The 15,561-nt window shown below is 41.3% G+C and overlaps 1 protein-coding gene across 3 annotated transcripts in view; it reads left to right on the forward strand.

Moving 5' to 3' along the window:
• The first annotated feature begins 10,512 nt into the window (after positions 1 to 10,512).
• Positions 10,513 to 15,561, forward strand: part of MPHOSPH6 (M-phase phosphoprotein 6) — a 37,469-nt gene continuing 32,420 nt past the window's right edge. For all 3 annotated transcript variants that reach the window (XR_013825201.1, XR_013825202.1, XM_079906713.1), the window contains exon 1: positions 10,513 to 10,602. Coding sequence is in view for 1 of the 3 variants with exons in the window: in XM_079906713.1 (XP_079762839.1) it covers positions 10,552 to 10,602 (51 nt within the window). In the remaining 2 variants the exon portion in view is untranslated. The remainder of the gene's footprint in view (positions 10,603 to 15,561) is intronic.

A 15,561-nucleotide genomic window follows, 5' to 3' on the forward strand; every position in this document is an offset into this window, starting at 1 on the left:
TGGGCTGAAGGCAGATGGGATAGCCAGAGTACCTTCTAGGGCAGCAAAAGGGAAAAGGAAAAGTTTTCTCAATATTGGAAAGAGGTCAGGATTCAGAAGGTGCAGTGAGACACAGAACCTGGCAAGACAAGAGGGTGTCTGTGTGGTGCACCCAGAGAGGCTGAATGGTTGGCCCCCCAGTCCTTTCAAAGATTCCTAACACCAAGCATGAACTAGAAACAGTGGAGGAGCAGAGTCTAGTAGGACCAAGCTAGCTGGACAATGGCCATCTCCATATTATCCAGTGAGAGCCAATGATCAATGACAAGAGCTATGATCTTCACTATGGTTTGGCACCATTTAAGATCCTGAATCTTTGCACAATGTTTGGGACAAGAGAGCACTACACAAATATATAGACTTAATTACTGCCAGCCCAGAAATATGATGATATTTTACCTAGATTTGGGTTTAAGTGACTTTAAAGAAAATAAACATGTGCAATAGTTTTTACAGATCTGGGTTTGTGTTTGTTAATTCACACAGATGACTCCATTTAAAAAGCAACCATGCCAATAAAAGTGGCTATAAAAGCAACCTGCATCCATGCTGTAATAATAACCATCTTTCACATCTGCACAGCTCTGTACATTTGGTAAGGTGTTTTCACATGGTATCTCATTTGATTCTCACAGAGTTAAGAGGGTTCAGTGGCTCTCAAGCTGTTGAGAGTAGATGGGCAGGAGCAAACGGCTTAATGGAAGAGAGGATTTTCTCCCAGGCACCTATCTGGTCACTAGATATTTCCTTTGCTCAGCTGCATTCTCATTCTCTGTCTGTCTCTGTCTCTCTGTCTCTGTCTCTGTCTCTCTCTCTCTCTCTGTCTCTTTCTCTCTCTCTCTCTCTCTTTCTCTCTCTATCAGAACAAGAGGAAAAATTTATTCAACTCTTCCTTTAAAAACATCTGTACAAAGTTGTCATTTCTCAGATGAATTTCACAGAACCCAATGCCAAGGATGACTTGACTTCTTAAGGGGTTGTAATTTAGGCTGCCACCCAATGGTGGTAGTAAGTCATGGTGAAACCTCATGAAACAGAAAAACAGAACAAAACAACGAAACAAATACTATTTGAGAAGGAAAAGAGATTATAACACTTTGCAATGCCTTCTTACTATCAGAAACAGATATCTTTCTTAAAACTCAACAGATGTAAAGTTTATTTAAAAAGTATTTTTCTATTGCAAACTTATAAAGCCGAAGGATTTAATAGAAGTTGCCTCTGAGGAATGGGAGTTGGGGGAATGAAGCAGGTTAAGACTTTCATTTCTCTACTTAGTAGATTTCTATATTTTTGTATTGGTTACAATAAAATATATTACTTTTGTAATACGCTTAATTTGAAAACTAAAGAATTTTTTAATCAAAGGAATCTAATATCTAATTCAGTTCTTTTCCTCTTTATCACAAGACATCATTGCTAGTTCTCTTTTCCTTCTATACCTTACAGGGAATGAAAAAGAAAACCCTCGTTTCTGTAATTGTTCACTTTTGTCATGAATAACCCTGCCCTGGTTTGTCCATGTCCTCTAGCCAGGAATTTCCAACTGTGGCAAGAACACCAGAGAAGGACTCAGAACCAGCATCAGAATTAAAATTTCACTCTCCATCAACCTACACCATCTGGTGAGGGTACAAGGCTGAATGCATCTGTCATTGCTTTTTCAGGCATACTCAGAGCAAACACGCAGTAATCTAGGAGAGCAAGTTTTTTTGTTTGTTTCTTTTGTAAAGTTGTAACAGGAAAAATTTCTCCAAAAGGCAAAATGCATTTTAACATCTGCAAAACTTACTACAAATAATAAAAAAAATAACAGAATAGCTACAAACATATAACTGTCCTTGTAAGAAAAAGAATGGGCTTTTTATTTTTGTAATGTGGGACTCATATTCTTAAGAGTGGTAGAGGGATATGAAACAGTGAAAGACACTGATTTGGCTTGGTTCAAAGTCCCAGCAGCCTCCTTTTCAACTACTGGCTTTGACTTCTATAAGTTTTCTTTGTACGTAAGAACTTGTCATAGGTAAAAAGAAAACCGTTCAGTCTCTCCAGCCCTCTGATTTAACTTTTCTTTTGTTCCTCCTTATTATTAGTAAACACACAATTTCCCCTAGAGGAAAATAAACATCCATCTTAGCTGTGTCTTGACTTCCACAACCATAACATGTTCCCCTAACAATTCACTTCCACATTATTTTTCTTTGAGAACCCCCTCCATCCTTCAAAAATGTCTTCCAGGTTTAGACATGGTAGCTTCATTTGCATAAATTAATCATATTTTTAAATTTTTTCTCTTCACAATCCCCATAGCAACTGGCTTCTTTAGAAACTTCTACAGAGAGTCCAAAGATATCATATCTTTTAACTGAACAGAATATTTTGAATAGCATTAGTACAGGAAAATAAGATGGTTTCATTACCACGTCCTTGGCCTTTCATTCCTTTTATTTTTTTTTCTTTTGTAAAATAAAACTTTGTCAATTCCGCTATACAGAATTGGTTAGGTATTCTGGGGCTTATCAGTTATTAAAGAATGTGTATTTTAAAAGATGCTATCTCACCCATTTTAAAGAGCAGTTTTTCATGTATTCATTCCGTAAGTATTTGAGTATACTAAGAACCGCTTGAAGCTGTGATTCAGGCAACTATAAAACTCAGAACTGCCCTCCTGCACCTGCAATCATGTTAGGTGACAATAAAAAGCAGTGTATAATTAAACACTGAAACTGTAAAACAGCCCTATCAGCATTCAGGAAAAAAAAGGAAATCATCATTTTTGGTTGATGTAAGAGGAAGATGAAATTTGAATTGGGTTCTGAGAGATAGGCAGGATTTGAAAAGTTGAAAAAAGAAAACATTATTCCAGGCATCACTCCAGAAATAGAAGGCAGTATGAATATTTACATGCAGGGTAAATATGGAATGTTTGGAGGCACAACGAGTAGATTAGTTTGGCTAGAAGAGGATAAATTGAGGCATACAAGACAGGGCTAAAAAGCTAGGAGATAAGGCTAGAGGGCAGGTGTAGAAAGCCTTGACCATCAGCCTGGATTTTATCTCATAGGTGATAGGATGAACTAGTTAAAATAGGAAATTAAAAGAAATTAGGAAGAGTAATCTAAAAGAATGTTTGAGATTACTTGAGGGCCAGACTTTCTCCCTACCTTGTTTTTTTCTTCCTCCATTTCCCTACTCCACTTTCAGGCCGAGTAATTTTTTTAAATTCAGTCTCTAAACACTTTTTATTGAATTATAATTAGCATTAAATATCATATTAGTTTCAGCTGTACATGATTCGACATTTTTTTATTCATTATGAAATAACCACAATAAGACCAGTGACCATCCATCACCATACAGTTGTTACCATATTATTGACAATATTCTCTATGTGTACATTACATCCCCATGGCTTATTTATTTTATAGCTGGAAGTTTGTACCTATTAATCCTCCTTCACCTGTTTAGTCCATCCCCCGACCCCCTCTTCCCCCGGCAACTACTAGTTTGTCCTATCTATAACTCTGTTTCTGTTCTGTTTCATTTGTTCATTTTGCTTTTTAGATTCCACAAATAAGTGAAACCACATGGTATTTATTTTTCTCTGACTTATTTCACTTAGCATAATACCCACCAGGTCCTTCCTTGTGGCTGCAAATGACAAGACTTCATTCTTTACTATATATATATATAGAGAGAGAGAGAGAGAGAGAGAGAGAGGGAGGGAGAGAGAGAGGGAGAGAGAGAGAGAGAGGGAGAGGGAGAGGGAGGGGGAGGGGGGGAGAGAGAGAGAAAGAGAGAGGGAGAGGGGGAGAGAGAGAGAGAGAGAGGAGGGAAGGAAGGAAGGAAGGAAGAGACCACATCTTTATCCATTCATCTGTCAGTGGACACTTAGGTTGGTCCTATATGTTGGCTACTGTAAACAATGCTGCAATGAACACAGGGATACAAATATCTTTTCAAATTTGTATTTTCTCCAGATAAATACCTGCAAGTGGAGTTGCTGGATCATATGGTAGTTCTATTTTTAGTTTTTTGAGGAACCTCCAGTTTTCCATAGTGGCTGCACCAAGTTACATTCCCACCAACAGCGCACGAGGGTTCCCTTTTCTCCACATCCTCACCAACACTTGTTTCCTGTCTTTTTGATAACAGCCAATCTGACAGGTGTGAGCTATCTCATTGTGGTTTTGATTTGCATTTACCTGATGATTAGTGGTGTTTAGCACCACTCCACGTATTTTGACCATCTGTATGTCTTCTTTGGAAAAATGTCTATTCAGGTCCTCTGATTTTTTAATGGAGTTGTTTGGTTTTTTGGATATTGTGTTGTATTAGTTCTTTATATATCTTGGACATTAACCCTTTGTCAGATATATCATTTGCAAATATCTTCTCCCATTCCTTGGTTGCCTTTAGATCTGTTGGTGATTTCCTTCACTGTGCAAAAGGTTTTTAGTTTGATATAGTCCCATTTGTTTATTTTTGCTTGTTTCCCTTGCCTGAGGAGATTGCTAAGACCAATGTCAAAAAGGTGACTGCCCAGTTTTCTTCTAGGAGCTTTATGGTTACAGGTCTTACATTTAAGTCTTTAATCCATTTTGAGTTTATTTTTGTATATGGTGTAAGAAGTGGTCCAGTTTCATTCTTTTGCATGTAGCTGCCCTGTTTTCGCAACACCATTTATGGAAGACACTATCTTTTCCCCATTGTATATTCTTGTCTCCTTTGTCATAGATCAACTTACCATGTGAGCAGGGGTTTATTTCTGGACTCTCTATTCTGATCCATTTTTCTATGTGTACACTTTTGTGCCAGTACTGTACTTTTGATTACTAGAACTTTGTAGCATGCTACACATGCTGAGCGTGTGATACTTTCAGCTTTGTCTTTCCTTCTTGAGATTGCTTTTGCTATTTGGGGTCTTCTGTGGTCCCATACAAATGTTAGCATTGTTCTAGTTCTGTGAAAAATGCTATGCATATTTTGAAAGGAATTGCACTGAATCTGTAGATTGATTTGTGTAGCACACACATTTTAAGGGTATTGATTCTTCCAGTCCATGAGCACTGTGTATCTTTCCATTTATTTGTGTCGTTTTCAAATTCTGTCATCTATATGTTATAGTTTTCAAAAGTACAGGTCCTTCACCTCTTTGTTTTAATTTATTGCTAGGTATTTTTTTCTTTTGATGCAATTTGTAAATGGGACTATTTTCTATGTTTCTCTTTCTCATAGTTTATCAGTGTATAAAAATGCAACAAATTTCTGCATATTAATTTTGTATCTTGCAACTCTACTGAATTCATCTATTAGTTCTAATAGTTTTTGGTTGTTGGTCAGAGTGATCTTAAGATTAACAATTCTGTTGTGCCGTTTTTGTTTTTTTTAATTTATTTTATTTTTGGCTGCATTGGGTCTTTGTTGCTGCACACGGGCTTTTTCTAGTTGCGGCGAGTGGGAGCTACTCTTCATTGTGGTGTGCAGGCTTCTCATTGAGGTGGCTCCTCTTATTGCAGAGCACAGACTCTAGGCACGCAGGCTTCAGTAGTTGTGGCACACAGGCTCAGTAGTTGTGGCTCACGGGCTCTAGAGCGCAGCCCCAGTAGTTGTGGCGCACGGGCTTAGTTGCTCCGCGGTATGTGGGATCTTCCTAAACCAGGGCTCAAACCCATATCTTCTGCATTGGCAGGCTGATTCTTAACTACTGCACCACCAGGGAAGTCCCCATATTGTACAGTTTTTAAATGATTCCATTCTCCTGGTAAAACAGTTCAATAGCTTCACAGGAACTTTCAAAATCCTACTGACTTAACATATGGCCTTTAAGATCTGGCCCCAGGTTGCCTCTCCAGACTTGTCACTTACACAATAGCCATCGTTCAAACACCCTTCCATCTGAATTAAATTCTCCTTCATTACTCCTGCCCCTTTCCCTTTTTTGTCTGGTATATACTTAATTCATCTTGAGGTCTCAGCTTAGGTGTCACTTCCCCAAGGAAGGCTCTCCAAGCTCCTCAAATCCAGATTAGGTTTCCTGCCATAAGACTTATCCCTGACAGCATTTAAGACCTATATCCTTGTCTGTGGCATACCATCAGGGATGGGGTATTTTCCCCACCACCTACCAAAGGGCCAGGAACATAAGAAATGCTTAAAAATATTTGTTAAAGAATGAAAAAGGCAGAAGGCAGAAAAAATAGGAGTCTATGACTGTTAGTCATAAAGTAGTAAGATTTAGTAGTAAGAGGGAACACATTTTGTGAGAAAGGGAGATTTGATATTGTATGTCAGTTTCCCAACAGATGCTCCTTATTTGTCCTCCATGGCTGTGTCAACAGAACTCTCCTCCTTTCTGCCTTAAATAGATACTTAACCTTGGCTTTGCTTTTTTGGCTTGTAAAATGATTATCTCTTCTTTGGCTATAGCACCCAATTTCTCTTTAAAGAATTACCCTCGGGCTTCCCTGGTGGCGCAGTGGTTGAGAGTCCGCCTTCTGATGCAGGGGACACGGGTTCGTGCCCTGGTCTGGGAAGATCCCACATGCCGCGGAGCGGCTGGGCCCGTGAGCCATGGCCGCTGAGCCCGCGCGTCCAGAGCCTGCGCTCCGCAATGGGAGAAGCCACAACAGTGAGAGGCCCACGCACCACAAAAAAAAAAAAAAAAAAAAAGAATTACCCTCCCCCATTCTGTATAGTCCTAAAGGGACTATAAGTCAGGTCTTGACCTCTTTTAGCTAAGACTCAATGAGATTCTCTCCTTGACTTTGAAAAATTGAGTGTCCTAAGAGCAATCACCTGATGCTCATCATTCCTACAGTGGCACTTAGTTCCTGCTTCCTAGATACCTGGGCTGCCCTGGTTTCTGTGCTTTTAACTTGTCCTTGTTCTCAAATCTTATTATGAACTAGTAGAAATGTCCTTCTAATAAATCACCATTTTATTCAATAAGCCATTGTCAATTTCTGGTACTTGCAAAAAACAAAAGAACAAAAGCTAACAGGAAAAGAGAAAAAGAAAGAAGAAAGGGGAAAGGGAGGGGGAAGGGAGGGAGGGAAGAGAAAGAAGAAAAAGAAATGCAAGATATATATATAATTTTAAATTTTCTAGCAGGCTCATTAAAAAAAGAAACATGAAATTAATTGTAATGCTAGGTTTTATTTAGACCAATACATCCAAACTCAATATTTCAACATGTAGTCAATATGAAAACTATAAATATTTTACTTTTTTCAAGTCTTTGAAATGTGGTATATATTTTACACTTACAGCCCATCTCAATGCAAACAATAAATTTGCAAAGGCTGAAGTGAAATGAAGTCCTTTCAAAACAATGAAATGTGTATAACAGGAAAATATTTTACACTGCTATAGTTTTTAAATTTAACTAAATTTAAATATTCTGTTACTCAGTCACATTAGCCACCTTTCAAGTGCTCAGTAGCAACATATGACTAGGCTTACTGTACTGGGCTGCACAGCCTTAGACATGATCAGCTCCAAGAGTAAAGACACTCAGGGGATGTGTTCTTGTTGGATCTAGTAACTGGAAGGAATTGGAGGTTCTCACACTTCCAACAAATTCCATTATGAAAGGATTCAGAATTGTGTGAAGACCTATGAAAATATCTCTTCCCCCAAAATGATGTTTCCTTGGCTGTGTAACTAAAACAGGTTAACACATTATTGAGTGTGAAACCAATCCTCTGTATTCTACAATTCAACAGCATAGAGAGATCAAGGAGTTATCTTCCCTGTCTGGGAGTTTAATTCAAAGTTAAGATTACATTATTACTTTTAAATCACTTCTCATTTATTACATTTTGATGGGTAGAAAGAGACTTTGGGGACTAGCTTTAATTATAAGTATTTTCTATGTCAAATAAAAATGTAGAATTTTAAAGTTTGAAGAATTTGACCTTCATCCCTCAGACAATAATAGTCACTGTAAATTGTGAAGTAGGTCAGTGGCCATGATGAGGCCAATGTTTCAGGAAAAGGAATCAGAATCCAGTGTGAAAGTAGACTGGTAACAACAGAGGTCCAGAGGGAAGGTCTGGAGCTTCTAGCATCCTTAGCTGGTGTACATATGCTCTTACTTCTGTCAAGAATTGTTTTCCTCTTAAGCTGATAAGACATGTGCCTATCCTTCAAGATCATATTCATAGTCAGCTCTGTTTCCCAGATGCAGACTACAGAATGGATCCCTTCTTCATCTTTGCTCCCACAGAACCTCTTTCAAAATCCTGAACAGAAGTCAAATTCACAGAGGCAGGAAGGGGTATAGTGGTTACCAGGGGAGGAGGGAATGAGGAGTTATCGTTCAATGGGTAGAGTTTCAGTTTTGCAAGATGAAAAGTTTTCTGTGGATATATGGGAGTTACGGAGGCACAAAACTAAATGATTGGAAGGCCTTTCCCCAGGCTAACTCCTCTCCTTTCAGATCTCAACTTAAATGTCCCACTTTTAAGAGTCCTTCCCTTTTCCAGGCCAGAATGGTTTAGGTGCCCTTGCTATACCCTCTCATGAGCCCCATACTTTTCATGTAGGGCTCTTATTATAACTGTAATCAATACCTAATTTTGTGTCATATTAGTTTGCTAGGGCTCCCATAACAAAACAGTTATGACCAGGTGGCTTAAACCACAAAACTTTATTTTCTCACTGTTCTGGAGGCTGGAAGTTCAAGATGAAGGCATAGGCAGGTTTGGTTTCTTCTGAGGCCTCTCTCCTTGGCTTTCAAATGGCCACCTTCTCACTGTGTCTTTCCCCCTGTACATGTGCATTCCTGGTATCTCCCTGTGTGTTCAAATTTCTTCTTATAAGGACACCAGTCAGATTACATTGGGACCCACTCTAAGGGCAGTGGCCTCACTTTAACTTAATCACCTCTTTACAGGTCCTGTTTCCAAATACAGCCACATTCTGAAACAAAATTCTGATGAATTTTGGAGGGACACAATTCAACCCATAACATGGGATCACCTCTATTGTTCCCACTCGGTAAACTCTATGACAACTCATCTCGTTCTCATTTCAGGACCTTTACAGTCGCTATTCCCTCTTCTTGGTACACTCTACCTCCAACCCTTCATCCAACAGGTTTTTCTCAGCTTTCAAGCCTTGGCAATATCATCTGACAAGAGCCATCCCAGATCACCTTAACTAATGTAACCCTACAAGTCACTCTATCACATCATCATTTTCTTTCTGCCATGGCACTCAGCAGAATGTCAGCTCCAGGAAAGGGAGGTCATGTGTTTTTACGCACTAGTGTAGCTCAGAGATTAGCCCAGTGTTTCACACGCACATGTGAATGAGTAAGTTTCTATAACCACTTACCACATTATCATGACTTTCTAAGAAAACCTGCCAGGGCATGGCCATGTTTTATTCATGTGTCAGCTCTCTGGTCAACCTCAGCTCTAACACTTACTAGCTGTGTAAACTCTGGTAAGTCCCTTAACCTCTCTGGGCCTCAGGTTCCCAAACGAATACCTTCTTCAGAGTTCTTATAAGGATTAAATAAAATAATACACGTGGGACACCCAGCATAAGAATTCGGCATACAGTGCACGCTATCAGCGGAAAAGCTACTAGGCTGGGTGTTTTCCAAAGTGTGGCAGCTGTGAACGGCGTGAGAACTGTCTTTAGGTGATACACGGAGCATTAAAAGTATCAACTTGGCAACGTTCTTTTAATTCCTCGGATTAAAACAAGGTCATGTTCTCATGCTCATATGTCTTTGACATCTACCTCTTCCTATTCTTCCTCGTTGACAGATCATTCAGGTTCAGAGACGCACACACCAGTTAACAGGTGGATTTAACACTGTTTGTAAGGGCCATTCTGCGGCCAGGCCGCCTAGGTTCATCCCCCACCTCCCTCCCTCTGGCTTTGGGCTAGTTCTGGAACCTGCCTGTACCTCAGTTTACTCAACTGTAACAAGGGGATAATGACCGCCCCATAGGGTTATCGAGGATATAAAATGAACTTATGACACGTAAAGTGATGCAGAACATAGAAAGCCCGCCAGCCACGTTAGAAACACGTGAAAGAAACGGTCGGGGGGCGGGGGGGCGACGGCTGCTGTGGCAACTATCTCAAAGGTCTCACCAGGGTGACCGGGTCGGCGAGGCAGGACTGGGTCCGTGAGGCGGGCGGCGCTCAGCCGGTGCTTGGCCTGAGGGGCCCGGTCGAAGCCCTCGGGGAAGGCCGACAGCGGCCAGGACTCCGGCCTTCTGTGGCTGCGGCCTCTTTGGGGTCTCCCTCCCGGCGTCAAGTCGCTGTCACTCCTGCTTTGGCGGCCGCGCCTCTCCCCTGAGCTTCTTCACTAGGCGAGCGCTCCCTGAGGCGACGTGCGAAAAGCGCGCGCCAAGCTGAAGCGCCAAAAACGGGGGCGGAGCCACGGGGCGGCACGACGCGATGTACGTAAGCAGGCGCTGACGCGCACGCAGCATCGCGCATGCGCGGCGGACCTAGTGGCGGCCCGGGGCCGCAGCGGTGCTCAGTATGGCGGCCGAACGCAAAACTAAGTTGTCCAAGAACCTGCTGCGCATGAAGGTGCGGGGACGCGAGGGATGCGGGTCGGGCGGCGGGAGTACCCGGTCTTCCAGACCTGGCTAGAGCCGAGGCGGCGGGCGTATGGGGGCATTCGAGAGGCCCCGGAGGACCTCCAGCTCTCGCGGTCGTCCATTCACTTAGCGCCTGCTCTGAGTTAGGCACTGGGAACCGGATTATAAATCCGTTGGATTCTCTTTTAAAGCCCGCGGCCGGATAGGAGAGACGCCTAAGCAGGCAGTTTAGGATGCAGTGTACTAAGTGCAGTGATGCTAGAGTCGCCGGAAGCCCCTGGAACTTACTTGGGTTTCTGAGGGAAATGGCGTCTAGTAGAGAGTGAAGGGTAGGTGGGAGGGTTGGGTACCTAGCGGCAGAGACTGTGGGGAAAGCGAGTTCAGAAGTCTGAGAGGCAAAACCCCAAAAAGCCGTTATTTCCAAGAACTAGAGGTCATTCAGTATGTCTGGAAGGCAAGTAGCAAGAAATGGGCCCGGAAAAGGAGACAGTAATCACAAGATGCAAGAAATTTTAGGCCAGGTTAAGGATTTTTTTCTTTGTCTTGTGAGCATTGGGAAGCAGTTGCGCACCGGGGAAAGTATCATGAGCTGTGCTTTTTACTTTTCATCGTTACTTTAACTGTCCAGTGGAGAATACATTGGTGAAAGAAAGACCCGACAAGGGACCAAACTGCAGTCATAACGACCAGCTAGAACTAATGATCTGAGTGAGGGGTTTCAGGTGATGGTGGGAATGGAGAGAATTTTAACAGTTGAGGTGAAAGTGAATTATGTCACCCAACTTGAAAGAAAAGTGATTTTCAGATTTGAAATTGAATCAGTTTAACCAAATAATTTCAGGGTTGTGTGGGGGAAGACAAGGGTGTATGAAATGAATACAGGAATTAAAACAAGAGAAACACCCAAGCCTTAAAACTTAATAGTAGTGGCAAACATACTATGTGGTAGACATTCAGTGCTTTGCATATTATAACGTGTGAAATCCACGTAATAACCCTTTGCGGTGGGCACGATTATTATCCCTCTCTTACAGCTGAGGCACCTGAAACAAGAAGTAGGTAACTTGCCCAAAGTTACACAGCAATAAAGAGTATTGGCAGGACTTAAACTCAGGCAGTCTGGCTTCAAAGCCCCTGCTCTTAATTACTATCTGTACTGCTTGTTGCTGAACACCACTCATAGATGCAGACTGTTAGCTGTCATGTTTACAGAATAATGGAATTTCCAGTGAAGGGAAGCAAGGCATGAGTAATGTTTTGAAAGACTGGAGAGTAAATGTTGCGTGTGCAAGACATGAATGGAGATGCGCTAGGGTGTAACTAGGGATGAATAGGGAGAGTGAGGGTGCAGGGTAAATCATAGCATAATTTATCATTTCTAAAGTACTTCTTTCAAGCATATTAGCAACATTTGAATCATTACTGAACAGAGTTTTTATTTTTGCTTATGGTTTGTAACATCATGTAAGTTTCAGAGAAGTGGACTGGCAAAGCAGACATTGAAAAAATTTTAGCAGTTGTTTTAGCTCTTGGAATAAGTCAAGTGAAGATGTGCTGGGTAATTAGGGCTCAGACCAACTATCTGACTCTTCAATTAGGAAGGAAGAAGTTAACTTAAAAAAATTATCCACCCCTACTTGAGTGATTGGGGAAGACACAACTGGACATTGGAAGCAAAAGAGAGAGAAAAAAATTACACAGGTTCTCTATGTGGGTTAGCAACTTCAGTCATTGATGAGAAAGAACTTACTGGCAGGATACCAGCAGACACAGTGTATACAGATAGAGTAGCAATGGAGAAGCAATGGAGCAGCTGCTTTCGGTTTCCTTATCTAGCATAGCTGTTCAGCCAGAGCTAATTGTAGAGTAAGAATGAGAGAGTTGAGGATTTAATGTTGACTCATTTGTTTTCTAGCGTACTCGAATTCCTCTGTCTTGGTCAGCTATTGGGGGCTGGAGGGTGATCCTGAGCAGAAGTAGAAAGTAAAGGGGGTAGGTGGAAGGGCTGTCAGTATGATGGAACGGTTGTAGAGAGGGTACTTACTTGTGATTTTAGCTCTTTTGGACTCTTAAGACAGAAATTAGTGAATTTTTTCTGTAAAGAGACTTTAGTCTTGTGGGCCAAACGGCCACTGTTACAACTACTCAGCTCTTCCATTGTGGCTCAGAGGCAAATGAATATGACCTTGTTCTAGTAAAGCTTTATTTACAACAATATACATCCAGCCTAAGGACTGTACTAGTTTGTGAGACCTGCCGTAGGCCGTCAGTTGTGAGTAAAGTTAAATCACTATCTTTAGAGTATGTTCTTAGATGCTGTAGAGTCAGGAGAATTGGGCAGTTTCTTGATTCATATTCACAGGATGATCTGTCCTTTCCATGTGTACAGAATGTGTGTGTGTGTATTTTGTGTGTGTATTTTGTATACCATAAATAATATCTACCTGACTAAAATTAGGAGGTAAAAGGGCAGTTGGGCAGGACTGATGAGTTTCACCACCAAGAGTATAAGTGATGAAATGAAGCATCTAGGTTTAAAGAGAGCCATCCAAGAAAGGGAGTCTGGAAAAATAAGACAAGTCTAGACTCACGTTCAGAGAAAATTTATTGAGTTCCTCTCAGGTACCAAGTACTGCCTGAGTACCAGTAATACAAGATGAACAAAAGACATGGTCTACTATTCATAATTTTAGTCTTTTGGGAGGCACAGAAAAAGCATAATGAGCCAGTGTTCATAAGGCTGTCTTAGAAGTAGGGAAAGGTATTCTTTTATGGGAACAGACCTGAGAAGAGCTTGGCCAGAAAAGTCAGGGAAGGCCCAAAGGACACATGCTCTGGGCCTTCCCAGAGAAATATTTTGCCAGGCAGAAAATTGAAGCATGATGTTGAGTAGCAGAGGCAGAGGAGTGGGAAGTACAGGGTATGCATTACAGAAATTGCCAATTCTTCTTTTCTATGGTGAGGCTATAGACACAGAGGTGATAGGATGAGGACTACAAAACACTTTAGATAGATTGCAAACATTTCTTTTATGTTTATTTAAAATAATGATAGATTCACAAGAAGTTGCAAAAAATGTAGAGAGATGCTGTGCACACTTCACCTCCCTGTCTTATATTGCTAGAGTACAGTGCAAAGCCAGGAAATGGACAGTGGTACAATCCACAGAGCCTGCTCAGATTTCACTGTTTTACATGCACTCCTTCATGTGTGGGGGCAGGTGTATGTGAGCGTGTTTATCGTGTGTAGATTCATGTAACCATTACCACATTCAGGATACAGAATTGTTCCGTCACCACCAAGTTCCCTTGAGCGACCCCTTTGTAGCCACGCCCACTCCCTTCTATCATGCCTAACCTCTGACAACCACAGATCTGTTCCCCATTCCTATAACTGTGTGACTTCAAAGATGTTGTATAAATGTAATCATTACAATGTGTAACCTTTTGAGATTGACATTTTTCACTCAGCGTAATTCTCTTGAGATCCTTCTAGGTTATTGAGTCAATCAGTAGTTCCTTTTTATTGCTGAGTAATATTCTGTGCTATGGATGTACCATATACTTAACCATTCACCTCTTGAAGAGTATTTTGGTTGTTTCCAGTTTGGGGCTGTTGCATATAGAGCTGCTGTGAATATTCTTGTATAACTTTTTGAGTGAATGTAAGTTTTCATTCCCTGGGATAAATGCCCAAGAGGACAGTTGCTGGGTTCTATGGTAAGTGGATGTTTACTTGTGTAAGAAATTGTCAAGCTATTTTCCACAGAGGTTATACCATTTTACTTTCCCACCAGCAGTGTAGGAGTGATCAGTTTCTCTACATCATCATCAGAACTTGATGTTATCACTGTATTTGTGAACATTTTTCAAGTCTTGTCATTTCATTTTGTAGCCATTGGTAAAGCCCTTATGCCTAAAAATGCTTGTGTTTTTGGAAGAGCTGGAGTAGAGGGGAAAGTAATATGGAGCCTGGATAAGGGAAATAAATGGGGATTAATGGAACCCAGTGGAACCCTAGACCTAACTTCTGGGGTGCTCCTGGATGTTTTCTGAATTTATTTTTTCCCATATTGATACTTCATCATTTTGCTGCAGTTAACTTCTTGGTTTGTTCGTCTGTCTCCTGAGGAAATATAGTTATTGTTTGTGCTAGGAAGAGACTAACAGCAGGACTGGCCTGTTTTGAGTTGAGCTTCTGCAGATTTTAGAATAAAGTGCAGCCGTACAGTTGATGAGCGTTTCAGAAGATAGATGTAAGTGAAGAGCAGTGGGGTTACAGATACAGCTTTGCGGCCATCTGTGTTCACAGAGCCCTTACAATGCATCATTCGTCATGCTGGTACTGATGGAGGTGATCCAAACACAGTCCCTGCCCTGAAGGTCTTCAGAAAAAACAGATACTCAAGAAATTAAAATGTCCTGAGACTAGTTGAAGCTGCCATGGGAAGCTTCTAGGAGAGAGATGCTGATTTCGCCTGCAGCTGTCAGGGACGATTTTACAGAGACGGAGTAGCCTTACCTATGTCAGAGTAGCCTTACCTATTTCAGTTGGCCAGGTGGAAGAACTTGAGAAGGGCATTACAAATCCAGGTCAGCAGGTGCAAAGGCCGATGGGCTTCCCAGGTCAGAGAGATGTTAGGATAGTACTGAGCATCCTCTCCTTTGTGCCCCCCTCACTTTCTGTCTCAACCTGCCTGTCCTGCTCTGTGGATCAGTCTTTTTGTCTTAGCCCTTGCTCACTGGCTATTATGTAAAACTGAAATATTTAACATGATACTTATTGAATACAGTTGGGGGTTTTGCCTGTTTTATTAAATTAGAAAAACTAAAATGTGGCAAAGCTCTTTTAAAGTCTTCTAAAGGAAGTACACATGTTGCTTTTTATGTGCTCTAGCAGGCTCCCTCCTGAAGTGGTGTTGTCAAGGGCAGGGCTAAGCTGCTTGGTC

This window comes from Stenella coeruleoalba (assembly GCF_951394435.1).
Source record: "Stenella coeruleoalba genome assembly, chromosome: 20".
In the NCBI taxonomy this organism is placed as follows: domain Eukaryota; kingdom Metazoa; phylum Chordata; class Mammalia; order Artiodactyla; family Delphinidae; genus Stenella; species Stenella coeruleoalba.